This window comes from Anopheles coustani, chromosome 2 (genome assembly GCF_943734705.1).
Source record: "Anopheles coustani chromosome 2, idAnoCousDA_361_x.2, whole genome shotgun sequence".
In the NCBI taxonomy this organism is placed as follows: domain Eukaryota; kingdom Metazoa; phylum Arthropoda; class Insecta; order Diptera; family Culicidae; genus Anopheles; species Anopheles coustani.
The window spans coordinates 18,875,159-18,892,391 of NC_071289.1; the positions used below are offsets into that span (position 1 = coordinate 18,875,159).

The following is a 17,233-nucleotide window of genomic DNA, read 5'->3' on the forward strand; positions in this document are numbered from 1 at the left end:
GAGGGTGATCTTAATCTTATTATATCATTAAAATTCTCAAATAACACCACCTGGAGCTCACGTCCAGGAAGGTGAGAATGAAATGATACTGGCGGATCGTACGAGAATGGCCGGAATGTGCTCGGAACATGTGCTCCGGACCAGGAACTAGTCGGTGGAGCTAGCGTGAGCCCGGGGTGTGTGATCATTTCTAGAGCGATTCGACGACCCATTGTCCCAGCCGAGAGATCTCCGCGATATTGAGCACACCGAGCTTATCTGGTTCAACGGCGACATTGGGTGACGTCTCCAGTGCATCTTTGAAGACCCAGGAAGTCGGCAAGAGGTAGGTGTAGTGTGACACCCGGGTTCCAGCTCGCTCCCATCCTTTCACCCTCACGCCCAAACGGGGACCAATTTGCGGAAATCACCGAATCGTGACCATCAGCCGGCTGTGGCACCAACCCCGCGCCTCTTGCAGCCTCTCAAACGGTGGCCCCGAATGGTTTCCCGTTATGATAATCACAGCTGAAGCTGGCAGTTGGTTGTGTTGTAGGAAAACCAGCGAGCAGCACACCTTCGGGAGCCCAAAACGCGATGGGTCGCCTCTCGCCGAAGGCCGTCATTTCGTAAATAAGCATTACGAAATAATTGACTTCGGATTGTTGCTCACGGGCTCCTGGCCTTTTTCTCCAACTGCGCACTCCCCATTCTTGCGGGGCTTTTGGGCATGCCTCTTGTTTATGCGTTTTTGCGCACCAACTCCAGATATCGCTCTGGCGTTTCTGTCGAAAAGATTTCTTCGTTCGCGACGATTGGAAATGAAAGCTAGCCAACATACACACATACCTGAGCCCAACTCGACTCCTGGAGGACCCTGCCGGTAAATGGTGTGTGGTATTGCAATTCGCACTCCACTCCGGCTGCCCACCGTGCTCTGAGGCGCGCCACATTTCCGATCACCCGGTTTCGTGCTAGTTTTCCATTAACGGGTTTATTATAAACATAAACGCGTAATGATATGTTTTACGTCGGCTCATTTGTGCGGACAGTGTGCGAACAAACGAACCGCACCGCACCCTGGTGGAGGAAATGGTGACGGGGTTTTTGTTTCGGGGCTGGTGACACCGGGAGTTTCCCGTCACTATTTCGGGAGACGGATGGAACGACGTGAAAACCGAACACACCGGAGTCGTAATGTATGAGATTTGCGCACAAAATGAGCTGTTAACGGAGTCCCTCCTCCAGGGGGAAGCCGGAGTACCATTCTAGAGCCCCGGTTGACCTCAATTCCAGCCCGCTGCACATGTCGCTTTTCGTTGGATAAAATCTCAGATAATGCGGGGTTTATCTGCCATCACGGTTCGATGCGAGGGCTGGACGGGACGAGAAACAATTTGTTGTCCGTCACAAAAAACCAAACCTCCCAACCGAACGGGCATCGAAACGTGGAGCCATGGAACTAGCATTTGCTTGTCTAGTGATTCTCCCGTCCTTCTCCCTGTCTCCCCCATGAGGCCCTTTCCACCGTAGTTCAAACTGGTTCTGGCTCGGTAAGTTCATTCTTCCGTACATGCATTCCGTTACAGCGGACGAAGAACAAACATGGAAACGAAGCCTACCACGACGCCCGGTGAGAGGGCTCGCGAGGGGACGAGGGTCCACTCCATGCTTGAAAGAAAGCTAGAAAGCCGGTGGGATATACAGACTCAAAGCTAATTACCAGCGCTTTTTCGCCTCACCTTAATACGCAATCAACGAATGCAGCGGAACAGCTGGCGACCGGTGCTGCCGCCCCGATGGAGTTGGCTGGTTGGGTCCGTTTTCCTAAGGCTGCTGGAAATGGCACACGTCTAGAAAACGGTTGGGTACCCTGGTATAGGCTTCTTAAAATCCCCCTGAAGGGTCTAATGAGCACCGAGAGCTCCAACACGGCGATGTTGGTTCGTTTGTCTTCTTCAATGCTTAAGGTTATATCCAATCTAAATTTAACTTCACAACACCTTGAGCGTAGAGTGAGTTCAATGGAATTTTTCTCAAGTGTGGTTGGAAAAACAAGAAAACGCCTGGAAACTTGTGACGAATCGTTGATGGTTGGTAATGGTGGTTAATTAAATTTACATCTCCATCAAACACATCTGCGCGTGGACACAGGCCATCGGAGATAACCGGAGATTCCAAGACAAATTCCTACCGACACTTTCTACCACGAGCTCTTGCAACTACCGATTCAGGTATGGTTGTGATGGACAGCATAAGAAAAACAAGAGGTGGCTGAATGCACTTTCTACACCTGGGACCAGGACGGTTCCTCGCAGAAGAGGACGCGTGAGCATATTGTTCACATCTGGAATGCATCTCTGGAAGTAGGACATTCGTCATCCGGTGTGGAGAAAAAGCCTTACCGAGGCCCTGCCATAACCGGCCCCGAGGAAGGGTAGGTTCTTCGACCAGATATAGCTGGAGTGATTCAGAGAACAAACGAACAAAGGCGATCGTACAGCTGTTCGTGCCATCCCGGGCGGATCTTCGTTCCATTTTGATCCCGGGAAGGAATCATTTCGACTGAGTACTGACGCAAACGATGAAACAGTGGGGAAGGAGGTGGAGTTTTGCTATAATTGAAAACATCAACGCCTCTAAAGGTAAGGACCCCATGCGAGCTTTTGATTTCTTGGAAAATATTCTTGAACCAACCGTTACCCGCCGTCAAGACCTGTTACATCAACTGTGCCTCTTCGGAGGAAGTTTGCTTATCTAACTTATTATTTATATTTTGAGTAAATCTGTTTACAAACAAGTAAAATATTCCTTTGGTAAGAACGTTCGATAGTTTAAATCAGCTTCGTAATCAGTAAAGTAAATTGAATGTATTAAGATGAGGTAAGCTTTCGCATGTTAACCGTTAACATTGAAGTTGAATGCTCGTTTTAAGCAGCCCATTGGCAGCCTCGGCAAGTCGATAGCCTCACCTCATAAAACGGGTGATCGAACGATCGGCTCATGCGTGGAAGAAGCACAAAATAACCTTTCGAACCGCAACGTGTGACGAATCTTTGAACGAGGTGCGCTAATGGATTGGAAAAGTGCGCCTTTGCCAGCGTATGCTGAAGGGAGGGCTTGATGCCAGGGGGGGTCGACCAACTCCAGCAACGTGTCCGCCATCGTGTGAGTGTTCAGCTATAATCCATCGCGACTTACGGCAACGCCTTTGCTGAAGGCTTCATTCCTCCGAAGCTCGGACTAACCGCAAGACTGACTCGGGAAGGTTCAACCAGCGGAAGATGGTTGACCAGGGGCCGCGGAGCAAAAGGCCACCCATCGATGGACGAATCACACCCTTAGTGGCCACACCGGGGATGGTCAGGAAATGCAGATTGCAGCTGGCAAAAAGGTTGGATGGCGATAATAATCGTATAACTGATGGTGGCCATCATTTCCACCGTACGGCGGCATAATTTAGCGACCGCGCTGTAAACGGACGGTGATGAGTTTCCTCTCACCTTTTGTATGTGTGTGTGTGTGTGTGGTTGTGCGAAGTGGTCATAAACGATGCGTGTGAGATATACGACACCCCATCGTCGGAGGACATTTGTTTTGAGCTTGCTCATATCGAATCGGAGGGATTTTAATAAAATTTATCTTATCGGTAAAAACTGCATGATTTCTATCCATCGCATAACTGTACAAGTGTTGCCAACATTATGCCATGGAAAACATCTCAAAAGCACACACACTCACCGTAAAGTTCATTATTGTTTCTCGAGGAGCATTTTTCTTACTGATCTTGAGTTGCTCATCGTTGAAGCGTAACGGAACGATTAAGTACGCTTAACTCAAGTATTTTTTCTTGTACTACGACTTACACCAGGTGTGGAAAAAGCTCATGTAAATTCATTATCTTCATAAATAGATGAACCGAATAAAACAACCGATAAATACTTTTAAGCGCAGTAAGAAAACACACCAGGTCATCTACCTGAAACAGGTTCAAACGGAGTGTTTTTCTTGCCGGAAAATTTTGACAATTAAAAACAGCACCACTGGTTTATCTAACGACCATAGGCCATTACTGTTCCACTATTTCCGCCACTTCTCTTTCTTTTTTTTTTGTTAAAGCTTAATCAACGTTGTTCAACCGTTCCCGCAATGCCCGGTAGCAACGTTGGAACGAAGCGGTCATATTATTAAGAAAACTAATCACTTTGCTGCTCATTAAAGATCGCTTTTGCTTCCGAGCGACGGTAGAGAGAAACAAGAAAACATCAAACCAGAGCAGATCAGTTAGTTTGTTGCTTTACTTTATGAAGCAGAAAAAAGGGGAAAAACTAGATTACGTTCTTTGGAGAAAATTATCAATGAATGAAAACATTCAAACTGTAAGAATAGGACCACATTATTAAACAGGTGCAAAAACATTACATTCAAGCGTTTGACTCAGTTTATGAGAAGATTTATTCTTTGTTCTTTCTAAAATTAAAAGCCAGCGAGTTTTTTACTTTGTATTAAACATGGCTTAACCTCCCGCTGGCTGTAGAACAAATCAAAGTAAAGAGACCAGAGTGTTCTTTCTCTAATGGTAATCATTAGTAGGGCTAATAACCTTCCTCACAGTGCATCACCAAACGAAAAACGTATAAAGCCGAGACAGAAAAGGGCCCGCGTCGAACGGTGCGTTCTTAATTTGAGCCTCACATCTTCGACCGGCAAATGCGCAAACGCTTTGTTCGACAACGCGTAGGTCAACGCCAAAACTTCACCGTGGGGGAAAGAAAGATGCGAATGAAAGTGGGTAAAAGATATGAAAGCGGGGCACGGGAGAGGCTCCTGAGGGCTTTCGAACGAAACGCAGAAAGAGAGCCTCATCGAGCCAACGCCAAATCCCGTTTCACTGGTGACGTTCAGGTTTTGAACTGCGTAGAAGATGGGTTGAGGCTAGAAGGAGGAGCGGTGTTACTTTCTGAAGACTAACCTGATGGATTAAGGGAGCGAAGGGAATCGGCGGCAAACCCACCCCCTTCCCGACCGGGAAGAATTCGGAAGACGGCGCACCGACGCCCTGTTTCGAATGTTTCTTTTGCATTGCGTCGATCGAAAAGTGATCTTCACCGTTCGATCACATCATTTTCCAGAGGTATCACGCAGGGTTGGAAAAGGAAAAAAATAAAACGAACGACCCCGGAACGATTGATCGACCATACACGGTGGAGCTCCAGAAACGCAACGATTTTTCTTCCCCAGAGCCGGTTTTTGTGGAGCACGTCGAGCGAGTTCACAAACCGATCATCATCAATGTTCTCTTCGAGGGGGCTCCGAGATGGTTCGGGCAAGATTAACGTGGCCTATTGAAACCTCTCGAGAAAGAGAGAGGGGGAGAGATGCCCAAGACCCCTTGTGGATAAGGTTAATTGGGATAAAATAAAACCGAGACCGCGGGACAACAAGCCACAGCGCACGGACAAGTGGATCGACAGCCAACCCGAACTCGCCCTGAGGGCGTCCGAACGAAGAAAACCTTCGTTCTTTTGTGCCGATAACGCCGCACGCAACGCCGCAGCCGAAAAACCGACATCCCGAGAGGTTGGCTTTCACGCACGCGGTTTAATCCTGTTGGCCTTTTTGAAGCGCAAAAACCCTCCGTTTGTCCACGGGGAAGGAGAACCGACCTAGAGGGGTGGGATAACGGAGTCGACGACGTAAAATATGTCATCCCCGGGAGCTCCCGGTGGACTCCCAAGGGCCCAATTCACCTGCCAGCGCGGACTTGATGGACGCGCAATTTTCGACGCAACCATATACGGACCGGCCGCTCAAATCCGAACCGGACGAGCTATTAAAACGGAGAGAAGCTAACAAGCGACCCGAAAGAGGGGAAGATTTGTTGTTTTCGGGATTTCGGGAAAAGGGTTCGCGGGATTGATCGATCGATCGATTTCGGATCGGCCCTCCGAGTCGGAGCGGAATTATTGACAAGTAGGTTGGGCCGGCTAATACGCGGTCCCGCGGCGTTGTTTTCCTCGCGGAGGCCAATTAGGAACGCCGCGAAAAGCACCGCTCAACGGCGTTGGGAATTCGTTTCCACATTTCCCCGCGGTCCGTCGCTACGCTCCAGATTTAATTCCCCACGCGCATCATTCACGCCACCGAACGGAAAATGAAGGATGGGCCGGGGCCTAATTTTAAAAATAAGCTCGTCTTCCAGCTCCTCACGAAGCGGAAAATTAACCCATGCGGAGCGTTGCGGCAGTGGAGCGCGCGAATGGACAAACAAAATGGCAAACAGAACGACCCAACGAGGCGCGCAAATTCGATCCGAACCGAACAGCGTACAGAGGAGCGGCCATCGCCAGCACAAGAGACGGGGAGACGCGAGAGGCTACAAATTAACGATTTCGGCACCTGCCGAAATTGGACACCGTTCGGCTCCATTTTCTTCTGGAGTTTCCTTCCCCGATGGGGTCAACAATACCTCGGGACGCGAAAAATAGCGCGAAAAGAACCAAAACACACACACATACACGCGTACACGGTGTGTTATAAAATAACAAGCGTACAGTAGAAGGGTAGGGAAAGGGAAAACTGGAGGAAAACACACGCCACGGGGGGCCCCCGGTGTTTGTCCCAGTGTCATCAATTAATCACCACCGGCTTCGCGAGGCCAGCGCGCAATAAATTGGCGCGTGAAATTACAGTCAGCAGCCTCCAGTTTTATTTTTGGCGATGTTTTTGGGGGGGGGGGGGGCTCCCCCCCCCCCCTTTCCCAAACGCCCATTCGGAGACAACGGGACGAGTTTTTCCATCCCCGGTGGCGTGTGTTTGTGCGTGTTTGCGGTTGATTGTTGAGTCTTTTTGCGTCTTTCCGTTGCGAATTCAAGATCTGCTCCGGCTTTGTTACAGTATGGCATAATTTTTCGCATTAAAGAGAGTAAAACTGGACCGTATTTTATTCAATTGCCAATTTCTACGAATTTAAACTACATCAAGTGACGAACTTTTCTGTTTCAATGACGCAGTTTTAATCATTTTAATTTCTATATCGCTTTGAATTCTTTATTGGAAATTCTATATCGAGTTTCTCTATAAAATAAGCGTCTCTCACTGTGTGTCAATAAAAAAACAGCCTCTTTCTACTCGTCCACTTGTCGCGTCGAGAACATGTCAAGAAAAGGAACCCCGGTCTCGTCAAGCGTCAAGCCCACGGATGTCAACAACTGCTTCGGTTAACGAACCAATGAAATAAAACAAATCAACAACCTCTTCGCGACCAAAGGCTCCTTCTTTCCTTTTCCAATCGGTCCGATCTTCGTCGCAACAGCCTCCGGGGTGCGTTGGCCGGTGTGGTCACGCACGATCGCACACCGTTGGCCATAAGACACGTCAGCTTGGCCGTTGCTAGATTTGAAAAATCGATACGATTAATTTAACGAATCGATAGTAATTTATGCAAATAATAGCACATATGCATACCGGGCCGGGCAGGTTCGGGCAGCTTTCCCAACCGCCGGCACCGCCCGGGGAAGAAAGTTCCAACAGTTCACCACCACCACCACCACTACTGCCATTTTCCCTCTTCTGCTCCCGCTTTCTCTCCGGCGTTCTCTACGGAGCGGAAAAAAACGATCGAAACAAAATAAACGACCCCATCAAAACATTTGACTTGTTCTCGTCAACAGCGGTCAGCATGCCCGATTCCTCACAGATCCCGTCCCGCGGAAAGTCCACCGCAAAGTTTGCTACCTTTCTCACACCTTCCGTTCCCGAAAAACGGGTTTTCTTTGATCGGGCTGGTTAAAGGTTTGTCACTTCGTCGACGACGGACGCAACGCCGAACCTGATTTCAATCGCACTATATGGGGACGCGAAGAGGGCGGCAGGAAGCAGTTCGGAAAAGCAAATCGACCAGCAAATAAACACAAATCAGTCCGTGCACGACGAACGAGTTTGATTCTCGAGGACCAGGAAAAGCGGGAAGCGGAAAGAAGAAGAAAAACAAACTCAATCCCAAAGCTCGAATATTACAGGTTTGGGAAAAAAGGGGGGAAATAAAATAAACTCATCCAACAGAGTCCCAGCAGGGCAGTTGCGATGGGCGGGAAATTTGTTCTTCTGCTGTTGTTGGGGCAAGCTCGATCGAAACCATCGCTCCATGACTTGAGGGTTTGATTCTTCACAAAGCAAGACGTGATAAATAATTTCGACTTTTTGATTGATTGAACATAAAATTTCTGTCCATCTTTTCCTTCTCCGCCCGAAGGTCGAGCTTGCCGTTGGGAACTCGTTTTCAGGAACTAACGCTTGTAGCTCCCGAAAGGAAAATAAGTATAATAAACCTTCCAACAAGCCCAACTCTTTCTTTCCAACTGGTTTTTCTTCTCTTTCATAGGGCACGATCAACCCTCGTTTAAATCCCTAGTTATAAAAAATGAAGAAAATCTCCTCTAACTACTCTTTTAGGGATCAAGAGACTAGCCCAGACCACGAATTCCCCCTCGAACAAACTCCAATGCGAGCCATGTTTTCGTTTCATGTCGGTCGGTTTATCGGTGCCTATGTGTGCGCGTTTGCAACCAGATCAATATCTTTCTCCGAACACCGTGCCGGGGCAGAAACTCGTTTCGCGGCGGAAGATAATCCTTATTATAAACGATCGCTTGTTAGTTCGGCTCGCCCGGCGATGGAGATAGTTTTCACCCATATTTCTTTTCCGTTGGTGTGACGTCGGCATTGTTTTAAGCAGAATCGAAAGTATGCAAAGCAGGTGACGAACAAAGGACGCCCATTAGATGTGAAAACAGGTCAAAGAGTTGTTTCGAAACGCGACGGTCGTTTGCTGGATAACGGGGTTTTCAACAGGAGATTAATTTTCCTAACAAAGCCTAATGGTGTGTAGTGTTTGAGGGTTCTTGAAGGAGGCTGTAGCGTTGCTCGTTTCTCCACCGAATAACAGGTCCGTCGATCAAACAACGATATCATCATCACCATCATCGGGTTTCATCAAAAACGCTACCGATTGGAAAGAAACAAACACGCGGGTTCGTCGTCCGCGAACCTCGTTGAAGTCTTTTATCTTTCGCTCGCTGGGGGAACGAGCCGACCGGTACGAGCGATCGCGTCTTGTTTCGCACGCACACGATAACCGACTGTCAGTCATCTGTCATCGGCAAATGATCCGCTTTTGGGGGCGCACGTTAATGGCGGATTGTCGACTGTTAATCGGCGACGTGGCTGCGTACGGAGCATGCCTCGGTGTGCATTCCTCGGCACGGCGAAAGCCCTACCCATCCTTTGTGCTATCTTCTCCATTCCGGGGGGGGGGGGCGATCTTCACAAGCTCTATACTCAGACACCCCAGCTCAGAACGGTAAAATGAGGATAACTTCGCGTGCGCATGAGTCGCGCGCTTCCGAGTCGGACGCTAATCGGGCAGAAATCGCATCGCGGGCACTCCGCCGACAATTGCCACCGTCACCTGTCAGTGTGATGGAAGATTTCCTGGAATCCTTGCCCCGCCGGGTCGTCTCTTTCGCTTCCCCGCTCGGTTAGGTTTATCCCATTCCGCAGCAATTATGTTCAAATTATCATTCTTCGTTAATTCAATTTGAAGCGCTCATCTCGCTCGTCGCTTACAGCAGGAGGAGGCAAGGAAAGGGGGAGGATGAAAAGCCGTACCACACGTGCTAAGCATGAGCGAAGCCGTACAGTTGGTGACATAGAGATGAAGGGTTTTGAATAGCATTAATTTCTCCCGAGACATTAAAGACGTACACACCGAGCAATAAAAGTTAATATAAAAATCCTGCATGATAAGAACCAGCACGATAATTAGGAACCCGATGGAAAGCTATCTCCCTCCCTGGTGCCTGCTTTTCCCTCTGGAAGGACTTTAATAAACAAGGCACACAATCAAAAGATGATTAAATGATTCGGCAACATTGTGTACCCGAGGAAACGTTGACGTTGATCGATGACGCACCGGAAGCTGCCAGTCAAACGGTGGCCATTGCATTAGAGTGGACGTTCCAAAGGCACCCATTTCTTCCATAATGGGCCCTCCGTCTGCGTGATAAAAGCCAATACAGCGGGGCCGTAGAAGGAAGCAAAGATTTGTGGGGAATTTTTGGTAGGCTCGATATTTATGGTCAACCCGACATTACGGATCCGACGGCGTAATATCGACGGCGATCTCCCAAAATGAAAACAAAAAAAAACGGAGGGAGTTTCCCTACACGGGAAACCTTTCCCCGATGAAAGCAGCCGTTCCGTGTGGGGAAGGGTGTAATTAAAATTCTTTCTTCACCCCGAAACGCGAAGCGCCATTGCGACCGATGATCAACAGGAATCGCGTCTTCTGGAGGTTTTCACCGTCGCCACCCAGATGATCCACTTCTTGCGATGACGCAGACGGCTATTCCGGGTGAAGACAGGCCGGGGTGGGGAGGAAAGGAAAAGAGCATGAATAAAACGCCATCGTTTATCCGTCCACTCGCGGGCAAGACCTCTCGCGGGCGCAAGGTTGTGTGTTTGGTTTAGTCGTCGCCGTTCGCCATCTTTTCCCCGTTTTCTCCGTCGCTCTCCTTCTCGGGATCGCATCATCCAGGGCAAGTTTTATGATGATTACACGTTTTGCTGCCCGGCCTGGCGTTCCCGGCCGGTGGCTGGCTCGCGCTCGCTTGAATAGAAAACTCACCGCACCGGGAAAAGGGGAAAGTAAGCGCAAAATGGTCGACCGAGATGGTCGGCTTCGGTTTGGTTGCGTTTCCGTTTGTGGCCACCGAAGCCGAACGTGTGGCTTTTGCGCTTAGGCTTTTAGGGTCCCGTCCCGTTCGAACGTCGCAGGAATATCTCGTTCGATGCGCCCAAGAGATCGACAAAACGTTCACAGCTTGAGTGAAGGCTGTGCAATGGGAAGCAAAATGGCAGAAATTTACCACCGGAGTGTTACCATCTCATAAATACATAAATTGACCTGTGAGGCAATAAGAACAGCCCAGTCCGAGTTCGCTCGATGTATCAATGTGCCTTTTGCCCGTTCATTTGGCAAGCAGTGCTCCACCACAAACACTCCGTCTCCCTTCCTCTACGGTGCTAGGCAGCGTTGCGCGATTTGAACTCCGCAAAACGTAAAACCCCATTCGAATCCAGATTCCACATTCCTACCGATGTTGGTGGACGCGCAGAAGTTGCCTCGGAGCAACAGAAGTCACTGCACTCACTGCAAACGGTCGATGGAGGTTTGTGCAGAGCTCGTTCAAACGGCGACGACGACGGCGACTGCACATTTTTCCCTTTAGGAAATTTGCAATAAAAATAAATTTTCGTTTTGAATTCGGCACTCGAGCATTTTTACGACCACTGGCATGTGCCGACCTAAGTGTCCGTATCCATGTATGTGTGTATGTTTTTATGTGGGGAGTGGTAGCTGCATTTTACTGTATTCTTTTTGGTTAATTTTACGAACCAGTTGCAGTTTAATTTATATCCCGCCACATAATGCAGCCATCGGACGGACCTCGCGAGGGATTCTTTTAACTGCCTTCAGTTGTTGTATTTGCTTTGGCGGAAAGTTTTTTATTGAGATTTGTGCAGTAAAGTGCTAAATAAACTGAAGCAGCATTACGCGCCGATGAGCGTTTTATAAGTTTGAAACGATGGCCGGATAAACCGTTTTATTGACCACCTGTCTTCAGAGGGGTTTATTTCGGAGTTGAATGGGGTTTCAAGTAATATTAAACCGCGATAAATGTCAGCCATAAAGAAGAGTGTTTGACTATCGACCAGTTTATAAAAAAAAACAATTAATAACGAGATAGAAAAGAAGAGTTTAATATAGTATTCTCCTACCGAATGCTTCGGGCAAACGAAAGCCAAAGCTCGATTGGAAAGGTTTACCATTTGGAAGCGGCTTCTAATCGATCCCTCGAGCTGTTGGTCAAAGCGTGTTTGGAACATCCTGAAGAAAAACCTTAAGCCTCTAAGCGCCCCGAGTCCCAGTGGAGTGGGAAATCGTGACAAACCATTTTTTCGCCTCCCGGTCTGTTGCTGCCAACCAGCATCAAGCACCTCCCGAAACAATCACTTCTCGCTTGGCTCGGGCGTCGTTGGAGGGAAGTGAAAAGAAGTTAAATGAAAAAGTGCGCCACCCCAACCCTTTCCAAAGCAGCGAGACTTCCCCGGGCCGACTGGGGTGTGTGGTTAGGGGATTTGGTTTGGTGGTCGTTCGGTGGACATTCACGGGTTTGTACACTCCCTCCAGGGATCAGACGTTTCTATTCGCTGGAGGAGACTCGTCGAGGCAAAACATAAAAGAACCCACGGTAAAGCAAGCACATCGGCGTCGCGAATGCTGTGGAAGCCGTACACTGGGGGCTATTGAGTTTCCAAGCAAAAACCGCACGAGGGAAGTGGGTTAGTACAGTGAACTTGCGGGCGTCAGTGGACGAACCACTGCGGCACGTCGAAACAAAAATTCGACGCCAGAGCTTGGCTGCGAAATTGAAAGCGATCGTTTGGGTCCGTTTTTCACCGAGTGGGTGTCGTTTGAAAGGGTTTCCTTCTACGTTTGGCGAACAAAAGGCGATGTAAAAGTTCACCAACAATTGATTGTGCTTGAAACCTTTAACAGTGAGTGAGCTCCCGGGGCAATGTACCATTTACGTTTTTCAGAAGATTGTTTTGTCCACGAATTTCACAGTGGTTCGAAGAAAAAAAAAACGACCAAATCTCAAGATGCATGGGGTCCGCATTCTCAATAAAGGAAGCTAATGAAATGTATTCCAGTTTTTTTTTTTCAAAAAGAGAACATAAAATAACGCTCCGGAAAAATTAACAATAAGTTGGCAGCAGAAGGCGAGCAGGAAAAGGGAAAACCTACCGAATGGCTCAAAGCGAACCGATCGAGTGGCCAGATTTAATTAGAGAATTGAAATTTGATACGCCTTTCAAACGTGCGGAAAGGTGGGGAAGAGAAACGAACACAAAAAGAACGCTTCCTTTTTCTGTTGTTTTGTACCGACGAGGCGACGAGCGTAAATTATGTATGAATATAATTTGCTCTGTGTGAGAATTCTTTTCGATTTGTTTCCCCGACGTCGTTTCCCCAACAGTGGCGCACTCATGCATTCCCCGAACGGTGGAGGAAGCGGTGGAGATGGGGCGGATCTTTCTGTGTTGTGTGTGGAATTTGAACAACACATTCGCCGGAGACTGCGGGACGAAAATAAAGCCGAACTCGCGGTTCGGTCCTTCTTGAGGCGAGTCGTTTCTTCGGTAAACAAAGCAATACGATGGGGAACTTGTGTGTGTGTGTAATTTGCGGTGGTCTTCCGCTGCAACAGCACGATCGTTTGATAGAAAGAAAACATCCAGCGAACAGCAGCGGGATGTAAATAAATGTGAGCAAAAACATGACGCACAAACTGCAGCTTCATTGCGTCAACATTTCTGGCTGCGAACCGATGCGACACAATGGCCCGGTGGCAAACAGGGTGAGGGAGGGAGGGGTGCAGCCCTGTCGGGAGTAAAAGACGAAATAAAAAATTCAAAATACCACCCTACCGCGACCGGGAGCGCAAAGGAACGCAGCGCAAAATGGCCACCACAAATCATTGCATAAACATCATTGCTGCGGCAGACATTTTTATCCGTTTGCCCAAGCCACACACAAATGTTTCCGCTCGCTCGGAGGATCGTTTTTCACCCGTTTGTCGGTACCGGCCCCAGTCACTCCTGTCCTCACCCCCGTTGCACATGCACGGGCACGTCAAACACTTGCAGCATGCAGTTCTTGGAAAACGGAAACGAAGGACGACAACGCGCGAACCAAACGCCGAAACCACGACGCGTCCATTGCGCGCCAAATCGTTCCCCGCCCGGTGCCATTGGCCGTTCAATTGGATGCATCGGTAAACTGGTGGCGGGGAGCAACGGGTGGCCCCCGTCAACCCACTTACCAGCGATTCCCCAAAGAATGCCACGATAAATTCTGTTCCATCCTGTTACAGAACGGCTCGGGGAGATGGTGCAGCGAGGGGAAATCAAGTTCCAAACATGAAATCGGAACATCGACAGCCACGACATCAACGTTGAGGAAGACCACCGCCAACCACCGACGTTGTCCTGTTTATCTTCTTTCCGTACCATTATTGCCGCACGGGTTCGTCGCTTGAGCTTTCGTCGAGCTCTTTCTCGGCGCGCGTTGTATGGCGAAACGGCGCAAAAGTAATCAACGTACGCGAGAGTGGTTTGAGCACATTGCCACGTCTCGTACAGACCAACACAATCAACCATGGGTCGAGGATGTTTGCATGCAGTTGCTAATGTTTCATGTGTTTAACAAATAAATAGTATGACGACTATTTCAGCACGAATGTTGTTATTGAAACAAATAACTAACACAATATTTATCGATACTCAAAAGTGAAGTTAAATTCATAAATATGTAACCTTCCTGTTACCTGTTTTCTTTCGATCTTTCTTTGTTATTTCTTGTCCTTTATCATTAAATAATACTCCTTGCCCGAACATCCCATTGACATTGAAAACTATTTTCATCCGACAACCGAGCCGACACCGAAACCACCGGGAGCGCAAGAACCGGACAAGAAAGATGGTTTTTCTCGCAAAAAAAAAAAAAAAAAACAAACAACGCAACCGTCCGACGACGATCACGCGCGAATCGAAACCCCATTTCGCAAAAGGATGGAAAAAGCAAAAGGAAAATAAAAGGATAAGAATCGCCGGAATCCGGGGAGTGGGCAAAAAACAAAAACAACCATCCCGTGGTCGAAGAAGAACCTCCTCCGAGCGCAGCTCAGGGTCGACGCAAACCATCCGAGCCCGGGGACGGAGAGAAAGAATGGCGGACTTCCCAATCTACCGCAGTTCAAGGTTCTGGCCATCATGGAGTCGCGCTCGAAACGGAGGACCAAAAATGAACCGAGCGCGCATAAGTTATAATTTACGGAACGATGTTTTTCCCTTTCTTCGAGCATTTCGTTCTATCGCAATGGAGTTGCGTCGAAATTCAATGGAAAACTGCAGCCGAACCGGCGGGGCATCTCACCTTGACGCCACGCCAGCAAATGGACACACAAAGACACATAAATTTGAGGAAAGAAATGCGATCGTTTGATAAGGGATCCGATCGGAGCAATAATTAGAAATCCTGCCAGCGGCAAACATCGGCAACCGGACTCCAGCGGAGTTCGCATTCCACTGCCGAAGACGATCATTTGCGGCTGATTTGAATGCCAAACCATTCACCTCTTCGTTCCGTCTAACCAGGCACCTTCTTTGTACCTTCCGTTGTTTAAAGTGCATCTTTCAGCTCCACCCTCGAAGGTTTTTTGAAAAGCATGAAAAGAAGTTGCATCAATGCCAGACGATGTACCGACGAAGGCGAATTGAGCTCATCAAATGGCACAGCATGACGTCCGTCTCGAGACAGCGCAGAATATTATAGCTTACTCATCGAAGCGCCCAATTGTGATGATAGAAGGCGAACAGCCCTTAAGTGCCTCAGGCGGCACTGTGGTAAATGAAGAAAAAAAAAACACTGCAACTGCAGCTGCAACCGTAGAAGATGAACGTTTCGCGTGATAGGTTAACCGTCAGCGAGAAAATACATTTATCAACCGGCGACATTGGATCATGTTCGCATATACGGTCCCGACTTTTATTAACGAGCAAAACAAATAGCATGAGTGAAATATAAGATGTTTACGAGGGAAGCAACAAATTGAAATTGTTAGAATTATCAAAAGTCACAAATGAATTAAATGACTTTACTTGGAAATACGAATCATCTATTCTTTACAACAGGAAAACATCTTGTAAGCCCTTAATGGACCGGTATAATTTAAAATTGATATTCCAAATTACAAACAGGATTTTCCCAATGAGTATTTTCTTGCTTTAGCAGTTTATGTTTTCTTTATTCTGGGCTTTTTCTATTTTTCTTTTTCCAAAATGTCTCCAATTTTCTGTTTTATTTTTATTTGTCTTTGTTTGACGTAACAACAAAGTCGCAGTTTTACACCCTATTTTAATGCCCAAGAGCTGCTGGAATACTTCAACAAAACATTCCCAGTGACCGGTGCGCGAATAAACACTTTATTTTAACTACCACCACGATGTGTAAAGCAACATCGTGGGCACAATAAAAAGCAATTAGTTGAATTGCCATCCCCAGTACCGATCGTTATCTGGTTCTACCACCAATTTCTTAGTTGACATCTTCCCAGTCGGTATCTATTTTTCTGTTGTTTTTCTAGCGGTTTCGTAAAGGTTGGTTCCCAAAACAGCGAAGAGCAACCGAAAACAAGACAAACCAGCAGCAACCGTTCATTAATTGGCTGCTCACTTGCACTTGCCGTTTAGGGGTAGGGCTCCATCGGTCTCTTAAAACCCGGTTCCCGGGAGCCATCGCACCAGTTAAAGCATCATTTTCATGAGCTACGATATAAATAGCATAATTTCGTTTCGAAATTAATGGCGTGCGTCATTAGGCCCGATGGTGGAGGCGCAATGGAAGCGGTCCTTTGCCATTACAACCTTTTCCGGAGGAGCTAAGCGTTCGGTGTGGAAAGAAGCAATACACTCAAGAACGCCATTTTGCTCGTCATGAAGAGGTCGAAGCCGTCAGTGATGTCGAAACGAATAAGTGGCGACTATGGGTTAGGTCTTCTCCGATGGTTTTACATTAGTGAAAACATTATTTAGTCTTCAGTGGAGGGTCTCATTCTCAATTCTAGATGATTCTGAAATGTCAGAGCGTCCAATCTGTACGCTACTTGCGCAACACCATTGCATTGCCTTGCCTCTGAAAACGAAACCGACCCCGCAGTTCGGAGTCGCATACCGGATCTCCGGTTCTTACCTTGCAGCTTCTTCTCCGTTTCCCAGAACTTCTGCAGCTCGGTAAAGTACTTGTCCAGGATGAACACCTTCGACAGGCCTAGGGTGGCCATCTTGCTCGGTGAGGCACAATCTTGACGCTCGCTCGCACACTCCCTCGCTTCCACTAACACCATATGCGCAGGTGCTTCACGAACCGCAATCCAGGGTCATCGGGCAAGCGTTTACACTACACGGTTTAACTTTTTCTTTCTCAATTTTAATTTCCCAAAACCAAAAGCACCTTCACGTAAGCTTTGACACCGTGACCCGAAGGATGGATGGGATTACTATAACTTTTTTCGTCGATGTTAATTTCGGCTTCGATTGTGTGATTTCTTTTCCCTTTTTTTATTCCTTG

General features: G+C 47.9%; 1 protein-coding gene across 1 annotated transcript in view; it reads right to left on the bottom strand.

Moving 5' to 3' along the window:
• Positions 1-17,009, bottom strand: part of LOC131263703 (unconventional myosin-Ia-like) — a 32,621-nt gene extending 15,612 nt beyond the window's left edge. The window contains 1 exon segment of the mRNA XM_058265949.1: positions 16,856-17,009. Within this exon segment, the coding sequence (XP_058121932.1) occupies positions 16,856-17,009 (154 nt within the window).
• Between the last annotated feature and the right edge of the window lie 224 nt (positions 17,010-17,233).